The following is a 23,970-nucleotide window of genomic DNA, read 5'->3' on the forward strand; positions in this document are numbered from 1 at the left end:
TATCTTACTTCTCTCTCTCTCTTCTCTCTCTCTCCTCGCTCTCTCTCTCTAACCCCCCCCCCCCCCCCTTCCCTCTTGAAACCCGATACTTTTGTGATGAGAATGACAAATTCACTCTACAGAGGATTGCGCAATAGGTATTGCGAAATAAGCATACAAACACAAACTGTACGGTAAATATGCATTTTGAAAAGATGACACTAAGTGGATTACGTTCAGCATAGCATGCAGTATATATTTCTGTAATAATGGTGACTTCCAACATGACCGAATGTCGGGAACCGCCGAACAAAATCAGTCTTTGGCCGTCTTGAGTTGGTGTGGCTGAGATGGCTGAGATGATGTGGCTCCTTTAAAATCCTTTCAGATCTTTTTCAGACACCTTGTGGAATATGAGTCCTGCAGGGAAGGGATGTTCCATGGTGTATCTGGCAGAGTGAAACACTCTCTGCAGGGCTCGCTGGTCCTGGGGCGAGTTATTCCCATGCCAAACGGTGATACTGTAGACTGAGTGTAGCAGAGTAGAAGGAATTTCAGGATCTTCTGTGACACTTTGCATCTCCTCAGCTGTCTGGGGTGCTATAGTGTAGACGCTGCTTAGCCTTCCTTGTCGCAGTGTCTGTGTACTGTAAATAGTCTGTGACAATTCCAAAGTGATGTGCAAACAAGGTCCTTGAAAATGCTCACCCTCTCCACTGGTGTCACATCTGAGTGATTAGAGAGCCCACCTGGGAAGTGGCAATTCTCAGGTTCGATATTCCGGCCGCAGCAGGCGTCGAGGTGTCCCTGAGCCAGACATTTAACCTCCCCCAGCGCTCCTCTGTGAACAGCAATCACCTGGGAGTCAATAGGTCTAATTATTTGTTATTAATAAGAAGTGTGTAGGTACAGGTCATCTACTGTTGTGTACAAAACTCCACAACCATCTCTTTGGTTTTATCAAGATGAGGCTGTTGCCCAGGAACCATATCGACATGTTTGCTACCTCCTCCAGATGCGACCACATCTGGAGGCTAGTGTAGGCCTAGAAGCCTTTTCAGAAGTTAATTTAATGTTTTCCATTGAATGATTTCCTTTATCGGATGTGATGCAGGGAGCTCGCGACCCTCCTTGCCCATCGGCCCCCACCGTTGCGCTCAGGTTCACCGGGAAAACAGACAAATGTGTTTGTGGCAAGACTTGGCCTTGTCTGTGGCAAAGTTTACATTTTCAGTTTTACACTCCATTATAAGGTTCTTATTTTGATCATAAAGACCCAATTAATGAAGTCTCCACTTATTTACTACGACACTATGGCACATTATATGAGTCCACTAGTACTTGTATTTGCAAGGACCCCCATAACTCTGAGAGTGTACAAATGGAACCAAATGGACCCGTAAGTCTGTAACTATCAGAGTTACAGAGCTGTTATTGTCATTCAGGGTTATCTCTTTCATGTCCATACCAAAAATGGAATTTTTACAAAAATGTCCACAACATGCCAACATGGAAATGACCCCTGAGCGAGTGGCATGCATAATCTGGGAGATGGCGTTATCTGTGAATCTGTTGGGAAGGTAGGCAAACCGTAATGGGTCAAAAGCATACCATATTTTATAGTTTATTATTTTAGATAGCCATTGGATTCCATTACTTTCAGTATTATATGAAAGTCAACTTGCAGATACTTTCACACACACACACACACACACACACACACACACACACACACACACACACACACACACACACACACACACACACACACACACACACACACAGGTAAAATTAGATGGTACAGGTATGTGCAGATTGCTTATTTTGATTTGCTATTTCAATAACAAGCAGTACTATTGCTATATTTTCACATTTCCATTCTCGCAAGCGAGTGCTTCGTTGCTGAACTTGCATTATGGATTCCATTACTTTCAGTATGATATGAAAGTCAACTTGCAGATACTTTCACACACAGGTAAAATTAGATGGTATGTGCAGATTGCTTATTTTGATTTGCTATTTCAATAACGAGCAGTACTATTGCTATATTTTCATATTTCCATTCTGCAAATGAGTGCTGCGTTGCTGAACTTGCGTTATAATCATAAGAATTGTCACCCTGATAGACTCTTCTTCATAATCAGCCGTCCACACAAACCTTCCATATTTGATGAATACCTAATCAGGTATTAAAATGAAGTTGTGTGACATGATTGGAACAAATGAGAAAAGGAAGGAGAGAGGGTAGTTGGGGGGGGGGGGTCTCTCTTAAGGAGAGAGACAATTAAAGTCTAAAATTAGGCCCCCTGATTAAATGTTAAACTTTCTCTACCTATTCTAGAGGAAGCTACCATTAGCATTGACACATACATTTATTATGAGGAGGCCTTGTGATCAGTAGAATTAAAAGCCTTTTAGGCCTAGGATTATTTTATTCTTTAACTATTGAAAAACAGCAGAAAGTTTGTACTGTAGATCTGCTATTTTTGAAGAAAAGATATTGGAACCAATATTTTGAGATGGGGGGGGTCCATAACCAAATATGGCATGAAACATTTTGAGAACCACTGACAGAAACATAGGTTTTTTCAAAAAACCTTGGAAGGATTTAGAAGACATTTATAGAATCGGGTCAAAATCAGGTCAAAATTCAAATTTCCACAAATTAAAAAAATAGCAGATCTACAAGCTCGTAAGCGCCGCACTCGGATTTAGAAGACATTTATCCACCTGTTTCCGCGGGAGTTTACTGGAGATTATTTGGACCTGTTTGGACCACACTTCCGGTTTAACAGCAGACATACAAGCTCACGTCGCGTGCTCGGTACAGCGTCTATGCAATGCACTATGGGGCGTTGGAAACTTGTGGATAGAATCGGGTCAAAATCAGGTCAAAATTCCAATTTTCACAAATTTTCAAAAATAGCAGATCTGGGCTCTTAAGCGCCGCACTCGGTGCCACGCTGTGAGCTTGTATATCTGCTGTTTTTCAAAAGTTAAAGCATAAAATAATAATATGCAATAATGCATACCCGGTCTAAATGGGTTAACACAAAGAAAGAGACGAAGAAACAAAAGTTTTTGATACAGAGTTGATACAGAGCTAGCTTCAGAACCTCTATTGTAGATTCTAAAGTCTTAAAAATGAGATACGACGCATTCTGGTCCTGATTCTAACTTGAAAACTGAGTGCTGCATCCTAAAGTTAATAATGAATGAAGAAGTTCCTGCTCACCCCTTGCGGAAACTAGTAGTTTGAATCCTCTGCGGTGCCTCTGCGGTGCCTCCGGCTTGGCTGGGCATCCATTCCTACACTATTGGATGTGTTGACCTGGCTTCCTTCCGTACAGGCTGGTCAGGTCTCCTGTTCAGTGGGGTGTGGAAGTAGGAGGAATAGCATGCACCTCCACCTAGGACCAACTGTAGCAACTCACAGGGACTAGTACACTGGGAGAAAATGAAAAATAAATACATTGTTGTAAAATTATTAATATAATACTAATGATAAAGAAGGCAAAGACAGCCGTCCAAATATACCATTTAATGCCACATGGATGTTTTTATTATGTGTCGCACTGACACATTATGTCATGTTTGTACAAATTGGCAATGGCGGCACTTAATTTCCTTCTTCTTTTATTGCGACCGACAGGTCGCAGTTATTATCAAAACCTCGACCAGGTGTCCGTCAGTCTGTCAGTCTGTCAGTCTGTCACACGTCACGTCACCCATCAATTCTCACATGACCCTCTTCTAGCGCCACCATGATGCCGATTCTTGCAAAACACATTTTTGAACCTAAAATCACGCAAATCGGTACACACTTGGTCTACACTCATGTCTTCAACATGGATCTGTCCCATATAGCGCCACCATCAGGACGATTTTTTCAAACACTTTTTTGGACACTGCTCCTACATATTTTGCTCTCAAATCACGCTGCGACCTGATGGTCGCTTATCTCCCGATTAGGGAGTCTTACTGGTCTACACTATTTGATGTATGAGTTTGCTTTGCTCCGCTGTCAGGATAGCATGATGACTCATAGATGTACTTGCTTCTCTGTTTGCAGGGAAGTATGGTCGTCCTCACAGCCTGCCCTTCTTCAGACCCCCTCTCACCACTGCCCTGCTGACACTGGGCAAAGCACAACAGGTGTGTGTGTGTGTGTGTGTGTGTGTGTGTGTGTGTGTGTGTGTGTGTGTGTGTGTGTGTGTGTGTGTGTGTGTGTGTGCGTATGCGTGTGCGTGCGTCCGTGCGTGCGTGCGTGTGTGTGTGTGTGTGTGTGTGTGCTTGTGCAGAAGTGTAATAATTAGTATGACTAGCCTACAGCCCCCTGCGGGGGCCTGGCCCCTTTGTGTGTGTGCCTGTTAGTCCCCCTTGGTGTGCGACGCCCATTTGTGATGTAAATCGCATCACAGGACAGCCGCCTACAGGCCAAAATTTGGGAAAATATTTTAAACATTTGGGGATTATGAGAAGTAGAGACACATCTGAAGGTGATAAAGTTGATGTTGGGCAAGGTACATGCCTTATTGATTTTTGTATTGTATTTGTTTTTTAGACAATTGAGCAACTGCTGAACGTGGAGTTAGAGAAGGACCAACGGACCAACCAGCATACACACTATTTTTTGGGGTGATTCTAATTAGGTTGTGTGGATGTCTGTTGCAGAATGCTATGCTGGGGAATGGGCTGCTCCTACAGAACCTCTTACACATGCAGATGGCCCAGCAACAGCTCTTGCACATCAAAGACAAGCGTATCAGCGGTGTAAGACACATGGTTCACTCTGTGTGTGTGTGTGTGTGTGTGTGTGTGTGTGTGTGTGTGCGTGCGTGCGTGCGTGCGTGCGTGCGTGCGTGCGTGCGTGCGTGCGCGCGCGTGCGTGCGTGCGTGCGTGCGTGTGCGTGTGCGTGCGCGTGTGTGTGTTTATTTCTGTATTTGTGGGTGTGTTTATCCTTTAGTTATTAGTTATGTTTAGGGTCGGAGCCAAAACTAATCCACATGTAGGTTATGTCTGTACAGTATGTGTACATGCAGAAGTGTGCTTGAGTTTGCACCAGTGCTGTACATTACAGCATGTGCTTAGAATTGTGGTTAAAATGTTTCTTCATAGATTCTGAAGCAAAAAAACAGGTAGTTTGACTAACAGGAATTATTCATTTTAGTCAAGTCGGTATGGCTGGTACTTACTGGGGTCCTATATTCCAAGCTTACAGCATGTGATCTTGTAGATCTGCTATTTCTGTTGAATGTTCACCTATTATGAAATGTCCAGAATAGTGATGCTAGGGATCATGTGGTTAAAATATTGTACTATAAACTCAATAATCTGTCTGTGTGTTAAAACTCAGCACGCGTGTCACTGTCGATCCAGATATCTGGGCTCATATCAGGGGTGTGTAACTTTAATTTAATACCTATATAATACCTCAATACTGCAGTTTAACTATTGCTTCACAAAATGAGGTGTCCTTGAGGTGGTGCCAGGTCCCAGCGAAATGATCTACTGTTGATATGATGATCTATTTCTGGGACAAGAGTCCACATTCAGTTAAATGAAGACAGAGGATTTGGATTTTATAATGTACCATGAAAAATAGGCTTGCAAAGGAGATGCTGAACCCTCTCTCTTTATGGGAAGTGTAATGGCTTTGAGTTAAATAAGACTGAGGATTTTACAGTGTAGCCCAGACTGGATTTTCCACAGAGATAGAAATAAATCATATCTGGGTCCATGACAGTGCATGCTACCATAATCAGTTCTTATAATTTAGTCTATCTTTCGCCACTGTGCTCAGGGGAATCATCTTGTTATAAAATATTCAACCACGCTGAGTGCGCTCCCTTTCGATCATGTAATTCATGTTCCATATCCCTTATGTGACGACAACATGACACTACTGTTTCTTTCGATAAATGATCATGGGCACGCGAAGGACAAAACTTAACTAAGGACTTTTACAACAAAGTAAGTCACATACTGTACAGACATCTTTGTCTATAGAGGCACAAGATGGACATCTAGAAATTAGTAAGGGCCACCTTATTTATTATACGAATTGGCCATAGACATTACACACTGTTCAGTTACATCATTTATGTCACAGTCACAACGGGGGTGCCTGGTATCCACCCTCGCCATTTTCCTTTACCTTTCCATACTTCCTTACCTCTATTCTAACCTTCTTTTTTTGCATTTCTTTCTTTCCCTCGCTACCCCTCCCCTCCATATCTCTCTCTCTACCAGGCCTCTAGTCTGTTACGGGACCCATCCCGGCTGCTGCTCCATAAAAGCATGTCTCTGAGGCCTCTGTGTCCCGTGGCCCTGGGGAAGGGCCTGCTAGGAGACTCCCCCACAGGTGAGACACAGGAACTACACACTTTGTACGTTTTTTCGTAAAGCCCTGCTTCATACAAGACTGTCTCACAAAACTAGTGAAAATAGCTGATCTGTGTGTGCTTGGTATTCTAAATCATTTTTAAAATGATAAATACAAAACAAACGGTTTTGGACATACTGCACAAGGTTTCCACCCCACAACAACAATATACTGTAGTGGATAAACAGCTAAATAAATGCTAAATGGTGCATTTATTTATATAGCGCCTTTATCCAAGGTGCTTTACACACACATTCATACACCGATGACGGAGGAAACCATGCAAGGCACCAACCTGCTCATCGGGAGCAACTAGGGCTTCAGAGTCTTGCTCAAAGACTCTTCGGAGTCCTGAGAGAAGTGGTCCCCAAACTTTGTAGCTTGAGACCCAGGTTTGGGTCTCAAGCTAAAATTATGAATTAACCACCTAAGTCCTATTTGAAAGTGATAATAGCAGATCTTCAAGCTTAGAATGAGTTTGTAGATCTGCTATTTTAAGGGTTATTTTTGTATTTTGGTGGATTTTTATTTTAGTTTAATGATTTGGAAAAATGCAGAAATTATGAAGAAAAAGCGTCTTTGTAGGAAACAAGAGGCCAAGGGATATATACCCATAAAAATGGGTGCGCGACCCACAAATGGGTCCCTACCCAGTGTTTGGGAACCATTGGTATATAGGGTTTAAGTAGTTTATTGGGGTTTCTGGTCCCTGGAATAAGATGCTATTGGGGACAATGGGATTAGACTATGTTGTTGTTTGTGTTCCCGCTCAGTGATGTTTTCAATAACCGCTATCAGGGTTCCGCTTCAGTTCAACCTGCTGGATATTTGTTTGCTATACAAATCCCCTGGGGAACCTGAACTCATTTGCAATTCAAATCCCCAACTGAGACAAGCAGGGTGTTTCTTTTTTCAATGGGAAGGCTGTATCACAGACAGAGTGTGTTTGTGAGTGCGGTGCACTGTGCTGTATGCATATTTGTGTTTACTTTATTTTTGGTGTTATTTTGAGGCTTTTATACATGCATGCACCTGGGATTGTTTGCTTAACCACTTAAACCCTAGTCGTCCAGGGTCCCCCAGGGATCTGTACTGGGTCCCCTCCTACTTTCTCTGTTCTCTCTACACCAAATCTCTTGCATCGCATTGTCGGTTTGTAGATTATCTTCTGCAAATATAGGCCAATTTTCACGGAAGGTTTGCTATTATGAGATTCGTAATTTTGTTAGTGTATACTTGCAGGTGTGTGTTCATACACGGTATTATTATTAATCTGTGTGTATGTGCTTGCATGTGTGTATGTGTGTGTCTATGTTTATTAAAGCCTGGAGTGAATGGAATCTGAGAGCATCAAATGCAGCAACAAGCTGTTGCAATAACGATGATTAGCTGTGATATGATGCATAAGGCATGATCTGAAATATCATATTTACTTTAACTGCCGGGCTAAAAGCCTGCTTACAGCTCTCTTGGTTACGCTCCAAGAAACCCCAATCTCATTTACAATATCATATCCCCAGGAGCTCATTTTAGATTTGACATGTACCCTTAAGTTCACAGCATGAGGCTTAACAACAATCCATCATTCAGACGGTAAATCAGCAAAGTGTCACCTACTTAAAAACTAACAAACTGCTTTTGGAGGACAATATCTCTCTTTAAAAATGATATATATTTATTCTTCATGGTATTAAAATGGTAGGCTACACAAAATGTCAACTCTGAGTCTAAGTAAGCAAATATGAGTGCGAGGAAATGTAACTTGAAATTAAAGGAAAACACTTTTCTTTTAGTAATAGTTCAAAATTTGACATACACTCTGCTAGGAGATTCATTTTTGGAGCTGTGTGAAGCACAGGCTCCCTATACGTGGCTGTGTGGGTCTGTCTGTCTGTCTGTGTGTGTGTCTGTGTGTATGTAGCCTGAACTTCCTAAACTTCGGCACGCTACTAGTCCCACAGTTTTGCCACCACACACTCGCGCCATATGTCAAATCGACCGGCTTACTCGGGAATCGTGGGCTAGTAACTTGCTAAGAGAAAGGTTCAATAGTTTAATTGATATTAATTTATTAGTGAATTAATTTTCCCCATTGACTTATAATGGGAATCGCAAAAACTCACATTCAATTATTTGTCTCTCGCAAACCATAGGGGCTAGAGTTTCAAGACTTGGAGAGGAGGTTCATAATGATTTCAAGGATTAAATAAAAAATAATTGTGTCATTTGGCCGCATGGTGGCGCCATAACACCCCACTTTACGTTTTGGCCTGTAACTCTTGAACCGTAGGTCGGAAAATTAAAAATATTTTTTCCCTGGATTCCTTGGGTCATGACGCATCTCCCCATATAGGCCACGCCCATTTGCGCCATGATAGATTTTCCGCCATCTTGAATTTTCTCCAAAACACACTTTTTGCTCCTTTTCCTACATATTTTCTTCAAATGTCACAAAAATCGGTACACATGATCCACACACACACACACACACACACACACACACACACACACACACACACACACACACAGCTCCACTTCACACGGGTGTGATTTTTTCAACAATGTGCGTGGCTGTCCACAGCTAATCTCACGCACCACTAGGCCGATAATAATTTAGTTCCTTGGCTGCTGGGAGCGTGCACAAGACTAATTAAAATCTGATCGGCATAGTACTGTAGTTCGCCAGATTAGCTGCGGTACACACACTATGACAGGAGAGTTTTGAGTTAAGTTGCAGTTTGTCCTGCAAATGTGCCCAAATCAAAATTGAGCATACCCATGCACAGGTACGCACACAAACATTCTGCATGCGCACACAAACAGATGACACCTGTGTTATTTGTAGTACAGTACATGCACATTACTTGTTCTTCGTCTCTGACACTATCCTGGCAATATGACTTTTAGATACCAGTGTCTTTTGTATCTTGAATAAATAGCCTAAATTTTATGAAATCATTCAAATTCAAATCATACTTTTGAATAATCATAAACCTTTAAATTCAATGATTTATTTCTGTGGATTGTTTGATGGCCGTGCTGTCCTGGCAAAATAAATAAATTAACAACCCCAAAAAACACCGGTCTTAATGTCTGCATACATGAGCCGTCTTAATTTAGAGACACAGATGGAGAGAAGCAGGGACGTGTAGAGAATGTTAGAGAGGCAGGGGCAGAAATTTCTAAAAAGGCCTTTTAGTGAAAATATCATTTTCGGTGCTATCACACACTGAATTAAGCAGTGGATTTCTCCACAGAGAGCAGTTCTTTCAACATAAGATGCTGCATTCAAGTTCAGGAGAGTTTGGACAAGGCAATTCTCTTGAATGCTGCGTTCAGGTACCGGTATATGGCATGGAAAGGGGGTATTTGCATTTATTTCACCATAGTAAAAACTATACATTCATGGTCTGGAGAGGGCACTTTTTACAGACGGGTAAAAGGGCAGTGGCTCAAGCCCCCTTTGATGTCTATGTGTGCACGTGCCTGGAGAGAAGTATTATGGCATGCCTCCTGGCGGATATTTGTGCAAAAACACATATCAATCATTCACATCTGAACTGACATCCCCAGCACCTTCCCCTTGCTCTCATACCTTGTTCTCTCTCCATCCTCCCTGTTCACCTGCCCGTGTCTCTCCTGCAGAGCTAGGCCAGGAGGCTGTGCCAGGGTCTCCCCACAGTGCCAACATGGTGTCAGCGGCAGCGGGCATGTTGCCATACCTCCAGGGACGGACAGCCGGAGGGGGAGATCAGAATGGAGCTCACAGCATCTCCAGCACTCCCGCTGCTTCCTGCTCGTCATCTGACAGGCAGCCAGCGCCTCCTGGGACCACGGTGAGCTCCCAGGCCCAGGGACAGAGCTACTCCCTGGGGATTAGTAACTCAGGCCTCGGCCCCCCTCCGCCCAAAGCCCCCGTAAACCAGCACAGCATCTCTGATGGCTCCCCACTGGTAAGCATGCACACACACACACGCACACACACACACACACACACACACACACACACACACACACACACACACACACACACACACACACACACACACACACACACACACACACACACACACACCTTGAAATCCACTGACTCCTCACCTCCTTGCTTCACCTGTCTCTCAATGACTGGTGTTCTATGGCCAGGGGCATTTATTCCTGTTGGTCTCTGGCTTCTGTCTGCTTTGCTGTCTTTCTTATGGTCCGTCAGCTTGCCAACCCGTCTGCCTTTGACTCTACAGACCTGTCAGTAACCTTGATTTGTGCTACTCTATACTACATTGCTGCCTGCCAAAATACATTTGGCCATGTCAGTGTTGGGTTCACACATCGCTCTGCTATAACATTATTTGATTTCCATGGTGAAAACAATGATGGCCAGTGGTAATTATGGAGCTAAGAATGTTAATTATGGAGCTAAGGCACTAACATGTAAAGTCATTCTTGATTCTAGTCCCCTGGCTGTCTTCTCCTGAGCCTCTGCTTTATAATAATGGACATCTGCTCCCAATAGAGGGGAACTGTAATTAATTGGCTGCACAAAAACTCCCTGTTTTTCACTACTTATTTAAACTCTACTGTACTCCAGCTCACCTGAGTGTCTTTTGACCACTTTGTCTTTAGCCTCATTTTGAGTCTGTACACTCTTAGAATGTCAGTGCTGTTTTGTTCAAACTCACCTTGTTCTCCTATTCATGAATCACCAAGCAAATGTTGATATTTCTTCTGTCAGTGTTTCTCAAACATCCCCTTTCCCTGATTTCTGAATCCAAGTACAACCTTTGCCCAACTATAATGACTTTGATTTTAAAACTGTAGGAGAAAGCCATAGCTAGCATTATGATGCTATGGAATGAAGGATAGCCCACCCTTTGATGTACCTTATACGGTATAACATTACAAGTAAGAAATGGAGTGAAATATTGACTTACATTGGTATCTTTATTGTGCAATCAAATGATTTGAGAACAAAACTTTTTAAACTGCAATAAAAAAATTAATTAAAAAGAAACTGTAATACAAAATCAATTTGACAGCCTTGTCTAAATCTGATGTCCAGTTATCCGTTTTGTGAACCGTCCTGTCCTAGTCGTTTCTGTCTGTACTTAAATATTCAAGTAAAGGTTATATGACATTTATTATATAATATGAATTCAAATTATATAATTTAATTGGGACTAGTTCATAAAAAAAATTGGGCATTGGAAAATCTGGATGGGCCTTAGTTTTTGTTATGTAGGCTACATATTGTAATGACCAGTAGATACATATGATTAGATTTTTAACTGTCTATTTGGATATAGTCATTAGATACATGAAGAAATAGACCAGGCACATTATTTTAACAGAGCATGTGCACTCAAAACTAAACTAAATTAACTAAGAAGACATACAGTATTTGCCTCAGTTCTTTTGAGCTAACTATTTTTTGCAAATCAAATCTGTATTGTCAAAATAACCTCATTCTACTGTATGTCATCATTCTATGTCATAAGTTCTATGTTACCCCTCAAATAAGATTCATTACAATATAGAGGACCTAAAATGCTCCCTTGAGGGACCCCACGTGTAGTGGGTGAGGTGAGGACATGGTGCCATTCACACCCACCACACACAGCCAACTCAAGGCTCACCGAGATTTTCCCCTGCAGCTGTCAGAGTCTTCTTGAGTGAGAATATGGTTTAAAACAAAAGTAAGAATCATGAGCAGCTGCTCAAAATGTCTCTTGCAGTATCCAGAAGTACGTTTAAACCTTCTAGTCAGAACTGGACTTGGGTTACAACTGTACTTTGACCGCTTGTTTTCGTCTACACCAAATCCCTTAAAAATCTTCTGAAATGATCTACAAGCTTGTAGATCTGCTATTTTTGGTGAACATTCCCCCCAGAATATGGATGCTTTGGTTCAATTTATTAAAGCACTATAGGAAAACTATAATGACTCAAACAACAAGTGTTGTGGCTCATTGTGTTGAGATGTTCTCTCCATGTGCCCAAGAAGGTCATTGGTTTCACTCCGAAGCAGGTTTTGAATACAGAACATCACTTTATGTAAAGCACTAGAGAGCTTCAGAAAAATTGTTAACCTATAACTATAACTATAACCTATAACAGGGTTCCCCAATAGGCGGCCCGCGGGCCATTTGCGTCCCGCAGGGGGCTACTGTCTGGCCCACACCAACCCCAGTAATAATGGTGGTATAAGAGCAGCAACAACACTAGTATATCGTCGTTGTCGGCTGGAAATCTTGTATCTCCAAATTTGTACGTTCTTTCGCAAATCATACAAGGCCGTCGCACAAAAGTAGTGAAAACAGCAGATCTACAAGCACACAACGCCTCGCACCGCGAGGCGTTGTTTGCTTGTAGATCGGCTGTTTTCAAAACGAACGGTTTTGGACATACAAGATTTTCACCCGACAACGACGATATCTGAACTGTCGCTGGAGTAGCAGGAACGCCGCCGTCGCCCCCGTCAATGTTGTGGCCCTCGGCTTGGTGCCCTAGACATAATTCGGCCCTTGGGGAAAACTAATTAGGGAACCCTGACCTTTAACAAGGTTGAAGAAAGCGTTACATTAACATACATTTCAACAGTAAAGTCAACTCAGACAACAAACATGAGCTGTCAGTTACACACTGAAAAAGAGAAAAATACTCCTTGACTGGGAGTCTCTCTGCACTGGAGGCTGGAGACAACAGGGAGAGAGCTTTAAGCTGCGATAAGAGATGAGTGAATGACATGGTGGAAGGAGTCACGTATAATACCCAAAGCAGTTAAGCTGTGCAGCTACAGTGTTCTTCACCGCATCCCCATTTTCCACTTTCTCTCACACTATAGTAGGCGACCTCCACAATGGGGCCTATGTGGTAAACAAGGAGTTGAGCTGCCATAGTCAGAGATTTCATTGCATTTCTGAAACATTGCTGCTCCAAGATGCTCATGAATGAAAAGCTGTGATTGACTCTGAGGCAAACAGCAGAAGACTAACATATGATGATGAAATGATAACAGTGGGTTTCTCTACCTGTCTCCTCTCGTTGCAGGCTGCCAGTGTTCAGTGCTCTCTATTGGGCGAACCACCTAAAGAAGTCAGGCTTCCTTCTAACCCTTATCTGAACCTAGCCAGTGTTCTGCCTGGCATGTCACTGCAAGGTACGCACGCGCGCGCGCGCACGCACACACACACACACACACACACACACACACACACACACACACACACACACACACACACACACACACACACACACACACACACACACACACACACACACACACACAATGGCTTATATTAGCACTAAAAACTTTCTGTAATGGAAAGCTGACCTTGTGGTGTATGTTTTATGGCTTTAGACCCAGGGCTAACCATTATACATGTGTCAGTGACAAATAAGGGTTGTGAAGATGAGGTTTTTTTCAGGTTTGTTAAACTGTAAGCTACTTTTTGCACAAGATGACTTTACGTGCTTAAATTCACAATGAAAAGTACTAGTAAGACGCCTCAGGACGACATGCGACCTCGCCCTAAAGGGCGTGGCCACCAATTCTTGGCCATCTGGCCAGTGATGTATATCGGACCAGTTACCCATATATGGAGACCCCTGGTACCCATATACAGTATATGGAGATCCATGTACTGTATATGGTACATCCCTTTTACACCCATACATGGAGATCCCTGTCTGAACCAGCCACACAGTTATGAGCTGTCTTCATCCATACCGGTATATGGGCATTCCCATATGAAGTCCTGTAAGATATGGGCTTAATATTGATGACATCAAGGATCTCCATATATGGGCATAAAAGGGATTCTGTTAGAGTGGTTCCCATAATATAATTTGCCTCAAGTACAATTGTTCCGATACTTACAACTAAGAAGTTATATTCAGTCTATACCACAATACAAAAGAGAAATGAGGATGAATAAATTGGAAAATATTCTGTTGAAAGCATCTTCCATAAGTAAGAAGGTCATAAGTTACATATATTCTAAAATGTTCAACAATACTCCCATTATTAGTAGTAAATCATGTTGGGCAGAGGATCTCGGGTACCAGATGAATGACAAAAGATGGCAAAAGATCTTTTTAAATGCAAAGAAAATCACTTGCTCCAACAGAACACATGAGACACAATACAAGATCATTCACAGGTTACATGTAACTCCAGCTGTCAGGAGTAAATATGATCCCACATGTTCTCCACAATGCTTGAAATGTAAAGCCGGTGTGGGTAAGTCACATGATCTGGTCATGTCCCAAAATTATAACATTTTGGTTAAGGATTCGAAGGGAGATAAAGAAGGTCTTTGATTTAAATGTATACCTCAATCCAATAAGCATTATACTGGGCTTGGTCTCCGATTATGAAGTAAGACATAGATACATATTAGGAATAGCACTGTATGCCGCACGGCTCTCCATTTTGCAAAAATGGTTAGATGAGGACCCCCCTGATATTAAATTATGGTATGAAAAACTTATGTCAATACTACCAATGGAAAGGTTATCATATGTATTAAGAGGCACACTCGCTGACTTTGTTAGGGACTGGTCGCCGATTGCAAGATATTTAAAAGATGAATGGAAAAAAGTAATTTGCATGGGAATGATGAATACCTGAGTATATTCTGGGAGTAGACCTGACTACCACAATGTATGTTTTATGGTAAATAGGGCTGGGACTTTGATTGATTGAGCTCAATTAATTGAATGCGGACTGCTTTCTTTTATTTTTATTTCTGAATCCCAGCCCTAACGGCAAAGGCTGAAACAATTGTTGGATGCTGGCTTGTTATTGTTGGATTTTAGTTATTGTTGTTTTGATTATGTCCTTGTTATGTGTACACATAAACTTATAGTCGCAAGAAATCCTTGTACACAGTAAACACTGCTCCAAAATGTTGCCTATGCGTCCATAAGGGTGCAGTCACTACCGTCTTTGATTCTGCCCATGCGGCTAGGGCTTTCACAATTATTACATAATCGTCTAATCGCAATTATTTGACATAATCGCAATTATTTTGGGATAATCGTCATAATCGTTTACATGTTGAAAAGTGTTATATATGTTCAAACATTAAAAAAATTATGGAAATAGCAGATCTACAAGCTCACAACGCGTCGCGATGTGACGTGTTGTGAGCTTGTAGATTGGCTATTTCCACTATCAATGTTCTTTTTTAATGTGTAAAGTTGTCAAATATGTCAGTAATTTCTTTGTATATTTAGGTTATGCGTCATATCTACCATGTGCAACTCTGTTCGCTCTGTTCCCATTGAAAAGCATTGTCAGAATCCGCTGCATGTAGGAGCGTACATAAACATTCTAATGTCTCTGCTCAAACCTACTGTAGCCTGGAGTCCAGACTGAATCGTTTCATTCTGCCTTTTCTTTTTTTCTCGCCGAACGGATTCCAGGCTAGCCCAAACTAGTATTTCTATTATTTTTAATTTTTAAATAAAAAATGTATCAATGTTTTCACATGAAAGTGTGACATAATGTATTCAAATAAAGTTGGACAAACTATAGTAAAATAAATTACAATTGCAATACAAAGAAACAAAAGCATAAAAACAAAAACAAAAGAAGGACCACGGGCAAGCAGCTCATTACAATGACCATGACATTATAGATACACATCCAGTCAATCATTCATAACAATAAAAATAAACTCCACACACAAGGGCACATTAGAAGGCAAATTGTAAGAATACAACCGGGGCTTTCCAATCTAGTGAATCACTTCCTTTATAAATCAAAGTACTGTAGCTAGATCCTTGGGCAAGTCATCCATCAGTGGCTGCCATGTATCCAGAAAATTGTTTTCCCTCTCTTTCCTAAACTAGTGTTTTTCAATCCATGCCAGGGCCAGTTGGAAGTAAAGCCCCAGGAGGTCAGCCTGCTCCTGGGGTGTATGGCAGCTCGGTGGCCCCTGGTGCTTCCCCGGTCCCTGTGTCTCTGTCCTACAGTGGGGCAGCTACAGTCACAGCCCCCTACAGCACAGATACTTCCACTGACTATAGTCAGTACAGCCAAGTGTACACACAGGTAATACAAATGCACACGCATGCATGGTCGCATATTGGTTGCACGCATGCACATTTTCACACACACACACACACACACACACACACACACACACACACACACACACACACACACACACACACACACACACACACACACACGCGCACAAACTGCACAAACTGCACACACAATCGAACAATGTACAGTAGTGAGAGAAAAGCAGCCACACAGGGAGGAAGACATACACATTTACACACACAGATGCAAAATTGCACATTGTATATGGACACAAATGCATACACGTCTGTGCAAACACACATACTGTACGTACGTATACATGTACATCTCATGCTGTAAATGTGTGCTCCCTAGTCAAAAAAATCCTATTTTGATATCCAATCCTTTAGGATTATGAGATTCCTATAAGAATCCTCTAGGATTATTTTTGACCCCACAGCTAAATCGGGTGTGTTCATGTAAAATTTAAAGTAAAAATGTGAGCAGATGGATGGAAGAGATAGGATAGGAGGAATGGTGACGGACATGTTACCGAGAGAAGGCAGGGAGGGAGGCTAGTTGATGGGAGAATGTGAGACAGACGGAGAGAGAGAGAGAGAGAGAGAGAGAGAGAGAGAGGGGAGGGGGGGGGGGGGGGGGGGGGGGGTTGGCAGGAGAGGTGTCCATCTGTCCTGTGCTTCTCTCTCCATGAAGCTCCCCTACTGTCACCGATGGCATTCATTCACTTACACCTTTCATTTCCTTCTCCTTCCTTTCCTTCTTTCTTTCCTTCTTTCTTTCGTTGTTGTTGTTGTCTGATTTTTGAGCGGTGGTCACGCCGCTCCTATACGTGGCCGTGTGTGTAGACGTACGTGTTTGTATGTGGGTGGGTGGGTGGGTGGGTGCGTCCGTATGTAGCCTCAAGCCTGTGGTTAGGGTTAGGGTTAGGGTTAGGGTTAGGGTTAGGGTTAGTAGTACCTTTTCTGACCACACATGTTAAAGACAGGGTAGCAGAATAACATCTACTTTGTCCCAATTTAATTGTTAGGTAGTTGTGAAAATATTTGCCAATGCAACCATATAGTTGTCTTGCCTGTTTTCAGAGTTGTATTCAGACGGAGATTCCAATGTCCTACTTTTTCAAAACTCCTCCTCCACGAGCTCGGGAATGGCCGAGCAAAAGCATGACGTATGGAAGCAGAGCAACATCACGTGATCCCATTGAAAAGAATGTGAAAAATGTCTTGGAAATTACAGTATTTTACACTCTTTCTAATAAAGTGAACTCTTAACTTTCTTAATTGACATGAACAACAACATGAATGCTATACACTTGCAATTTTTTATAAAGAATCAATAAGCCGTTTTTTCCGTATCCATTATATAGTGTAGCATGCACGTATTTTACTAGCCTGGGGGGCGTGTCTCTTCGCGGCCCGGTTCTCTAGCGAGGCACTGAGAAACACCAAGCCGAGATGGGCGCTCGTTTCGGCCAAATGCTGGACTTGCCTCGGTGCTTGACTGGATGTTTTTTTTTTTTTTTTTTTTTTTCCCCTCTCTCTCTCCTCCCGTTTTCCCCCCTGCCTCTCCATTCATGTGTTCTCTACCTCTGGACCAAACAATGACACGAGATTGGATTAACTCACCCAAAAGAAGGTAGACAAATGTATTCCACTGGAATTAGTTATTAAAAGGTGCTTCACAAACGCGAGTGACGGGGCCGTGGGCTGTGCGAGCCACGTGACGAGCTCGACTGGAAAAGATACTCATATTTACTTAAGTAAAAGTACTCTCATATCATTCTCGCATGACAGTCGCCTAGGACGTGACGTGCAGCTTGTTTAAAACAGCCAAGGTATAATTTTATATTATAATGTATTTATGTTTTGATTGATTAAAGACTTTATTAGAAGTTTGCATAGGAAAAGGTACTGTAGTAGCTAAAGCTTTCAAATAATTTTAATGGTGTACAGTATTTGCCTCAGAGATAGATGTAGTGTAGTAGAAGTGAAAGTATTGGAAATTGGAAATATCCAAGTACAAATACCTCAACATTGTACTTGAGTACAGTAGGACTACTTGAGTAAATATACTTATAGTTACTTTACACATCGCGGTGATGTCCGGGCGTGCAGCGAGCCGCGAACACAAACAGTCACGCAATCAAACAGTCTGCAATGTGCTCTGCTACTACTGAAGTAGGCTAAAGTACACACAATCAGAACATTAAACAATTATTTCACTAATCGTTCACTCTCTCAGTGCAGACTGGAGAGTCCTGCAGAAACAGGCAGAGGGGAGGGGTGACTGTCTGTCTGTCTCCCAGTCCCTGCCTGTCTGTCTGTCTGCCTGTCTCACTGACTGAAACGAGCCGCCGCTGTGACGGAACAAAGAGGCGTGGTCCCGAAGTCGAGGGAAGCAGAAGGAAGTACAGGGTGTAGAGGGAGACACTGATTATAACTTAAATGTGCCTATGTCTTTTGTGTTTTTATTTATTTTAAATTTATTTGGGCATCCTTAGGGGATCTTTGAGAGATATGCGTCATTATTTAGATAAAGAAAGATTCCTGCTCCCCCTCCTTTAAGGGAGGGGCGCTGTTTTCAGGCCAGGCCAGACCAGGCACACACACACACACACACACAGGGGGGAAGGGGGGGGGGTTGGTGGGTAAACCACCGCTCAGTTCACACGGGTGTGATTTTTCTTCTTCACTGTGTTTCCTGCATAGCTTAGCAGCGTAGCTACCAATACACAGACGCTCACGCAAATTCAGTTTGAAATGTTAATTACAAACGACTCATCCAAAAAGAATGAAAGGAAAATTTGCAGAAAAAAAGAAAGAAAGAAAGAAAGAAAGAAAGAAAGAGAACAGATTAATAGTCAAACCAGTAGAATTCTCAGGGTCCATTTGCTTCCATTTGTTCACACACAATTTACAGTGTACAGTACCATGACCATGATGATGCCATACAGTATGTGTGTGTGTGTGTGTGTGTGTGTGTGTGTGTGTGTGTGTGTGTGTGTGTGTGTGTGTGTGTGTGTGTGTGTGTGTGTGTGCGTGCGCGCGTGTGTGTAGGATGCCATGCAACAGTGGTACCAGCACTACCAAGCAGCACAAGCCCACAGCTACAACACTGCTGTCACACAGGAGAGCACAGCCACGGACTGCAGCAAGGAACACACACAGGTACTGTGACACAACACACACACACACACACACACACACACACACACACACACACACACACACACACACACACACACACACACACACACACACACACACACACAGGTATGTGTGGTATATACAGTATGTGCATGTTTGTGTGTAACCAACTTCGTCTGTGTTGCAGACCCCAGTCGTGTCATCCTATGGGGATTACAATTCCTACATGCAGGCGTTCACGCAGTACTACTCCCAGAATGCAACAGCCGTGAACCAGGCCTACCCCAGCAAGGTACGCACGCACGCACACACGCACGCACGCACACACACACACACACACACACACACACACACACACACACACACACACACACACACACACACACACACACACACAAATACCGTACACACATTCCTACACACAAAAACCTATAACGTATCACTCCCACCCTTACAGTCGAGTCAAACAGGCATACCGTAGTTTAACGATACAGTGTTACAGCTTTACAGTATGATGTAAAAGGACAAGAAATAAGCCTGTCTAAGTAGCCTCCTTCAGCTTACTGCATAGTCTCCATGCAAGCTGAGCCTGGCTGCGGCTCCCCCGGGCAGTGAGCTGGTATTTACAAGCTGTTAGTTAGTGTGTTTATTTGGAGAGCTTGACCCCACTCTGAGACACTGATATCCTGTTAGAAAGAACACGTCACTCCGCACCCCGGCAGCTGTACTGGGGTACGGGCCACATATCCCTAACCAACATGCCCTCACCAGTCACCTTGCAGAGGTGTTAATGCAAGGTGCGTGTGGCTATGCTACTGTGTGTGTGTGTACTTGTATTACTTTACTTGTGAGGGTTAAATGTAGCCTCAAAAGTAGAATTTGAGAAATCAACATTTTGAGGACAATTTTCCTGGTCTTTGCAGGAAGAAGTGTTGTTTTTATGGTTGATTGGTAAAAGATTCAGGTTGGGGTTGGGGTTAGTTTTAGGATTAGCCATTAATAGAGGTTAGGTTTAGGGCTATGCCTGAGCCCGACTCACAACGCGTCACGTTGCGACACATTGTGAGCTTGCAGATCTGCTATCTTTGGTGCGTGACACCCGCACGCAACTAAGTGTAATACATGGCATTTACAAAATTGTCGTCCTAATATTGTCTTCACAAGCATAGCAATACAAACATGTATTATCGTGTGTCCTACAGTATAATGTAGGTCTGTGTTTGTTTTGTTGGCAGGTGTTCTGGATCTCTGTAAGATGTAAGATTGTGTATATGTATGTATAATTGTATACCATATGTGTACAGTATATAATTCTCTCTGTCCATCTGTGTGTGTGTCTTACAGGAAGTTGACATATGTAAGCCTCTGGGTGTCTCCCTGCACGCAGTCAGCAGCGGAGCGGCCCCGCCCCAGGCCTTGCTGCCAGCCTACAGCACCATTCCCATGATGCCAGGCTTCATAGGGACGCCCCACCCTGCTGCGGTGCCCAGCACTGTTGCACACACCACCGCCACGGACTGGAACGCCTACTACTATGTGAGTATAGACAGCTGATACACTCTTTGTTATGGAGGAAAGAACATACGCTTATGTACAGTATATTATTATAGTGACAGTTGGAACCACTGCTTGTTTAAAAACTGATGTTAGCGCAGACATACAGTATGCTGTAGTCCTGGTCTCTGTACTGCCTCCCCCTGATGGAGGGGAAAGAAACTGGTTGGAATAACGTGGTCCTTCCACATGCTACTGTACGTCCAACTAGGGAAACTCCCCCCTGTCAGGTGAAAAGAAGTGGCTTGGACTCCTCATGCACTGAAGGTAGCCTGAGGTCAGGTCAAGAAAAAAAAAAAAAAAAAGAAAAAAAAAAAAAATATATATATATATATATATATATATAATATTATATACTGTTTATAAAGGGTAAAAATAATTGGGTACTTGTCCTGAAAAAAAGAAAGGAATTCTAAATTGTATATTACAGTATATCCTACCAATGCCGGTGTATGCTGATGCGTTTTTGCACACTTAATAGGTTTGTACACTTTACTACTTTCATTATTGACTGGAGACATGAGCGTCTTGAGCTTTGAATCTGTATGTTGAATCTTATAACGTTGTTCTTAGCGGAAGGCTTCAAAAGCTCATCAAAAAGACTTCAAGATCTCAAGCGGAAAGGAATTATAGAGAGAGAATTAAAGAAAGAAGACAGAGTTGAGACACATGAGCTAAGTGTCTCTGGACAGATTGATATCTTTGTACAAACAGACCCTCCCTCCTTCCTGTTTTAAAGCCAGCAATTCAGATTCTGTTAGATCAAAGTCATACACAAACGGGCACGTGCGTGCATACGCACGCACACTCACACTAGATGTTTGCATGACTTGTAAATACTGTGATCTGAGGAGGACCATGCTCCGTTATTTCCATTTCCATTCTCTCTCAAGTTCAAGTTCCTTTTATTGTCATTCACAACTTTACATCAGGGATGCATGCATGCATATGTAGAGAAGACCAAAATTAAGTTGCAATGGTTCTGTATTAAAAACATCACTGTTTAAGAAATGCAATAAAATAGGATAAACTGATTATCCTTAAAAACGAAAAGCGAATGAAGTACTATATCTAACACAAACCGTTTGACCGGAAAATATTAAAATATTAAGATTGACCAGGAGTTATTACACACATATCCCCCTTGACCGTATAAATTACACATGAAACCTTAGTCCTATAAGATTTCACATAATATTGTACATCCTGATTTAAAGTGTATTTGTGTTTTATTCAGTATTATATTCAGTCAGGTCAGGTCAGGTGAGGTCAAATCTCTTTTTGAACCTGACAGTATGTCTCCCTAGACTCCTGCCAGAGGCAGAAGGGAGAACAGGCTGTGGTGGGGGATGAGTGGGGGTCGCTGAATATGCAGGAGGCTTTTGATAGGCAGCGTATTTTGGTCCAGATCCTCAATAGGTGGCAATGAGGCCCCAATAGTCCTTTCTGCTACCCTCACCACTCACTTCACAGCCTTTCTGTCCGAGGCATTACGGTATTCATAGCAGCGAGAGATGCTGCTGGTTAACTGATACTCTTTGGTGCCTCTATAGAAGTTGGTGAGGATTTATGGGCTGAACTCTGGTCTCTCCCTGAATTGAGTTTCGCTCTTGTGTATGGAGGTGTGCATGGAATTGTGCAACGTTAGGGCTGTCAGGATTATGACATTTTACATGACGATTAATTGTCACTCAAATAATTGCGATTAACGATTTAATTGTGTTTTTGTCGTTGACAATTACATTCCTGTTTGGCTTTTAGACTTTGAAGTGGCACATGTTAGACATGACACATAAGCTAAATATACAAAGAAATCACTGACATATTTGACAACTTTATACTTAAAAAAGAACATTGATAGTGGAAATAGCCGATCTACAAGCTCACAACTATCTGCTATTTCCACTATTTTTTACAAAAAAAAAAACATATGAACATTTTTCAACATGGAAACGATTTTGACGATTATGAAAAATCTCGCGATTATGTCAAATAATCGAGATTATGTCGAATAATCGCGATTAGACGATGATGTAATGATTGTGACAGCCCTATGCAACGTTGCATTTGTAAACAGTGTGCAGATTTGTAAATAGTCCCAAAGCAGCTGAGGAAAAAAATTAGCAATAGGCATGTTATGCAACAAGAGACTCGCTGAAATGATCCACGGTCTTTTCCTCTTTCTTTCCTCTTGTCCTCTTTATCTGCCTCTCTTTTAGAACCAGGCGAGGGGGCAGAAGCGGGAGTACCCTCAGCTGGCAATGCAGGAAGTGACCTCATCAGAAGGTGCCTACATAGGACAACACTCCCAAGGCCTGGGGGGCCAGTATGCAGATTATTTCAAGAGGAAGAGAATTTAGTCTGAGCTGAAACAGGCTGAACTCTTAACGCCCAGGGAGGGAACCCGCATAACGACACAGACACAAAGACGTCTGCTCTAATAAGATGTCACTGAATGTCACAGCTCCCCTCTGTGGCCATTTTGGTGACCGTATTTTGCATCCCTCATAGTAGGCATTGAGTTAATCAGGGAGGCAAAATGGTTCAAGCGAAAGCAAGCCATAGTGCTCTATGATGGTATGTGATGATGCCCTCACATACATGCATACTTGCAAGCACAGTCACACAGTCTCTCTCACACGCGCACACACACACGCGCGCACACACACACACACACACACACACACACACACACACACACACACACACACACACACACACACACACACACACACCTGTTGCTTTTGTCCTGTTCAAGCCTTAACTCAAACTATCCTCTCAGTCGATGTGTAAATGTTTCTTAACAAACTATAACTTGTACATTTTGTTTTCTATTATAATGTAAATTATCGGT

General features: G+C 42.4%; 1 protein-coding gene across 1 annotated transcript in view; it reads left to right on the forward strand.

Moving 5' to 3' along the window:
* Window positions 1–23,476, forward strand: part of raver2 (ribonucleoprotein, PTB-binding 2) — a gene marked incomplete at both ends in the record, with an annotated part of 111,930 nt that extends 88,454 nt beyond the window's left edge. Inside the window, 10 exons of the mRNA XM_080724360.1 lie at window positions 4,028–4,134; window positions 4,654–4,752; window positions 6,233–6,344; window positions 10,011–10,318; window positions 13,410–13,518; window positions 16,238–16,419; window positions 19,473–19,583; window positions 19,750–19,854; window positions 20,907–21,098; window positions 23,336–23,476. Of these exons, the coding sequence (XP_080580486.1) occupies window positions 4,028–4,134; window positions 4,654–4,752; window positions 6,233–6,344; window positions 10,011–10,318; window positions 13,410–13,518; window positions 16,238–16,419; window positions 19,473–19,583; window positions 19,750–19,854; window positions 20,907–21,098; window positions 23,336–23,476 (1,466 nt within the window). The remainder of the gene's footprint in view (window positions 1–4,027; window positions 4,135–4,653; window positions 4,753–6,232; window positions 6,345–10,010; window positions 10,319–13,409; window positions 13,519–16,237; window positions 16,420–19,472; window positions 19,584–19,749; window positions 19,855–20,906; window positions 21,099–23,335) is intronic.
* Between the last annotated feature and the right edge of the window lie 494 nt (window positions 23,477–23,970).

The sequence above is a fragment of the Nannobrachium achirus genome, assembly GCF_963921795.1.
Source record: "Nannobrachium achirus genome assembly, chromosome: 1".
In the NCBI taxonomy this organism is placed as follows: domain Eukaryota; kingdom Metazoa; phylum Chordata; class Actinopteri; order Myctophiformes; family Myctophidae; genus Nannobrachium; species Nannobrachium achirus.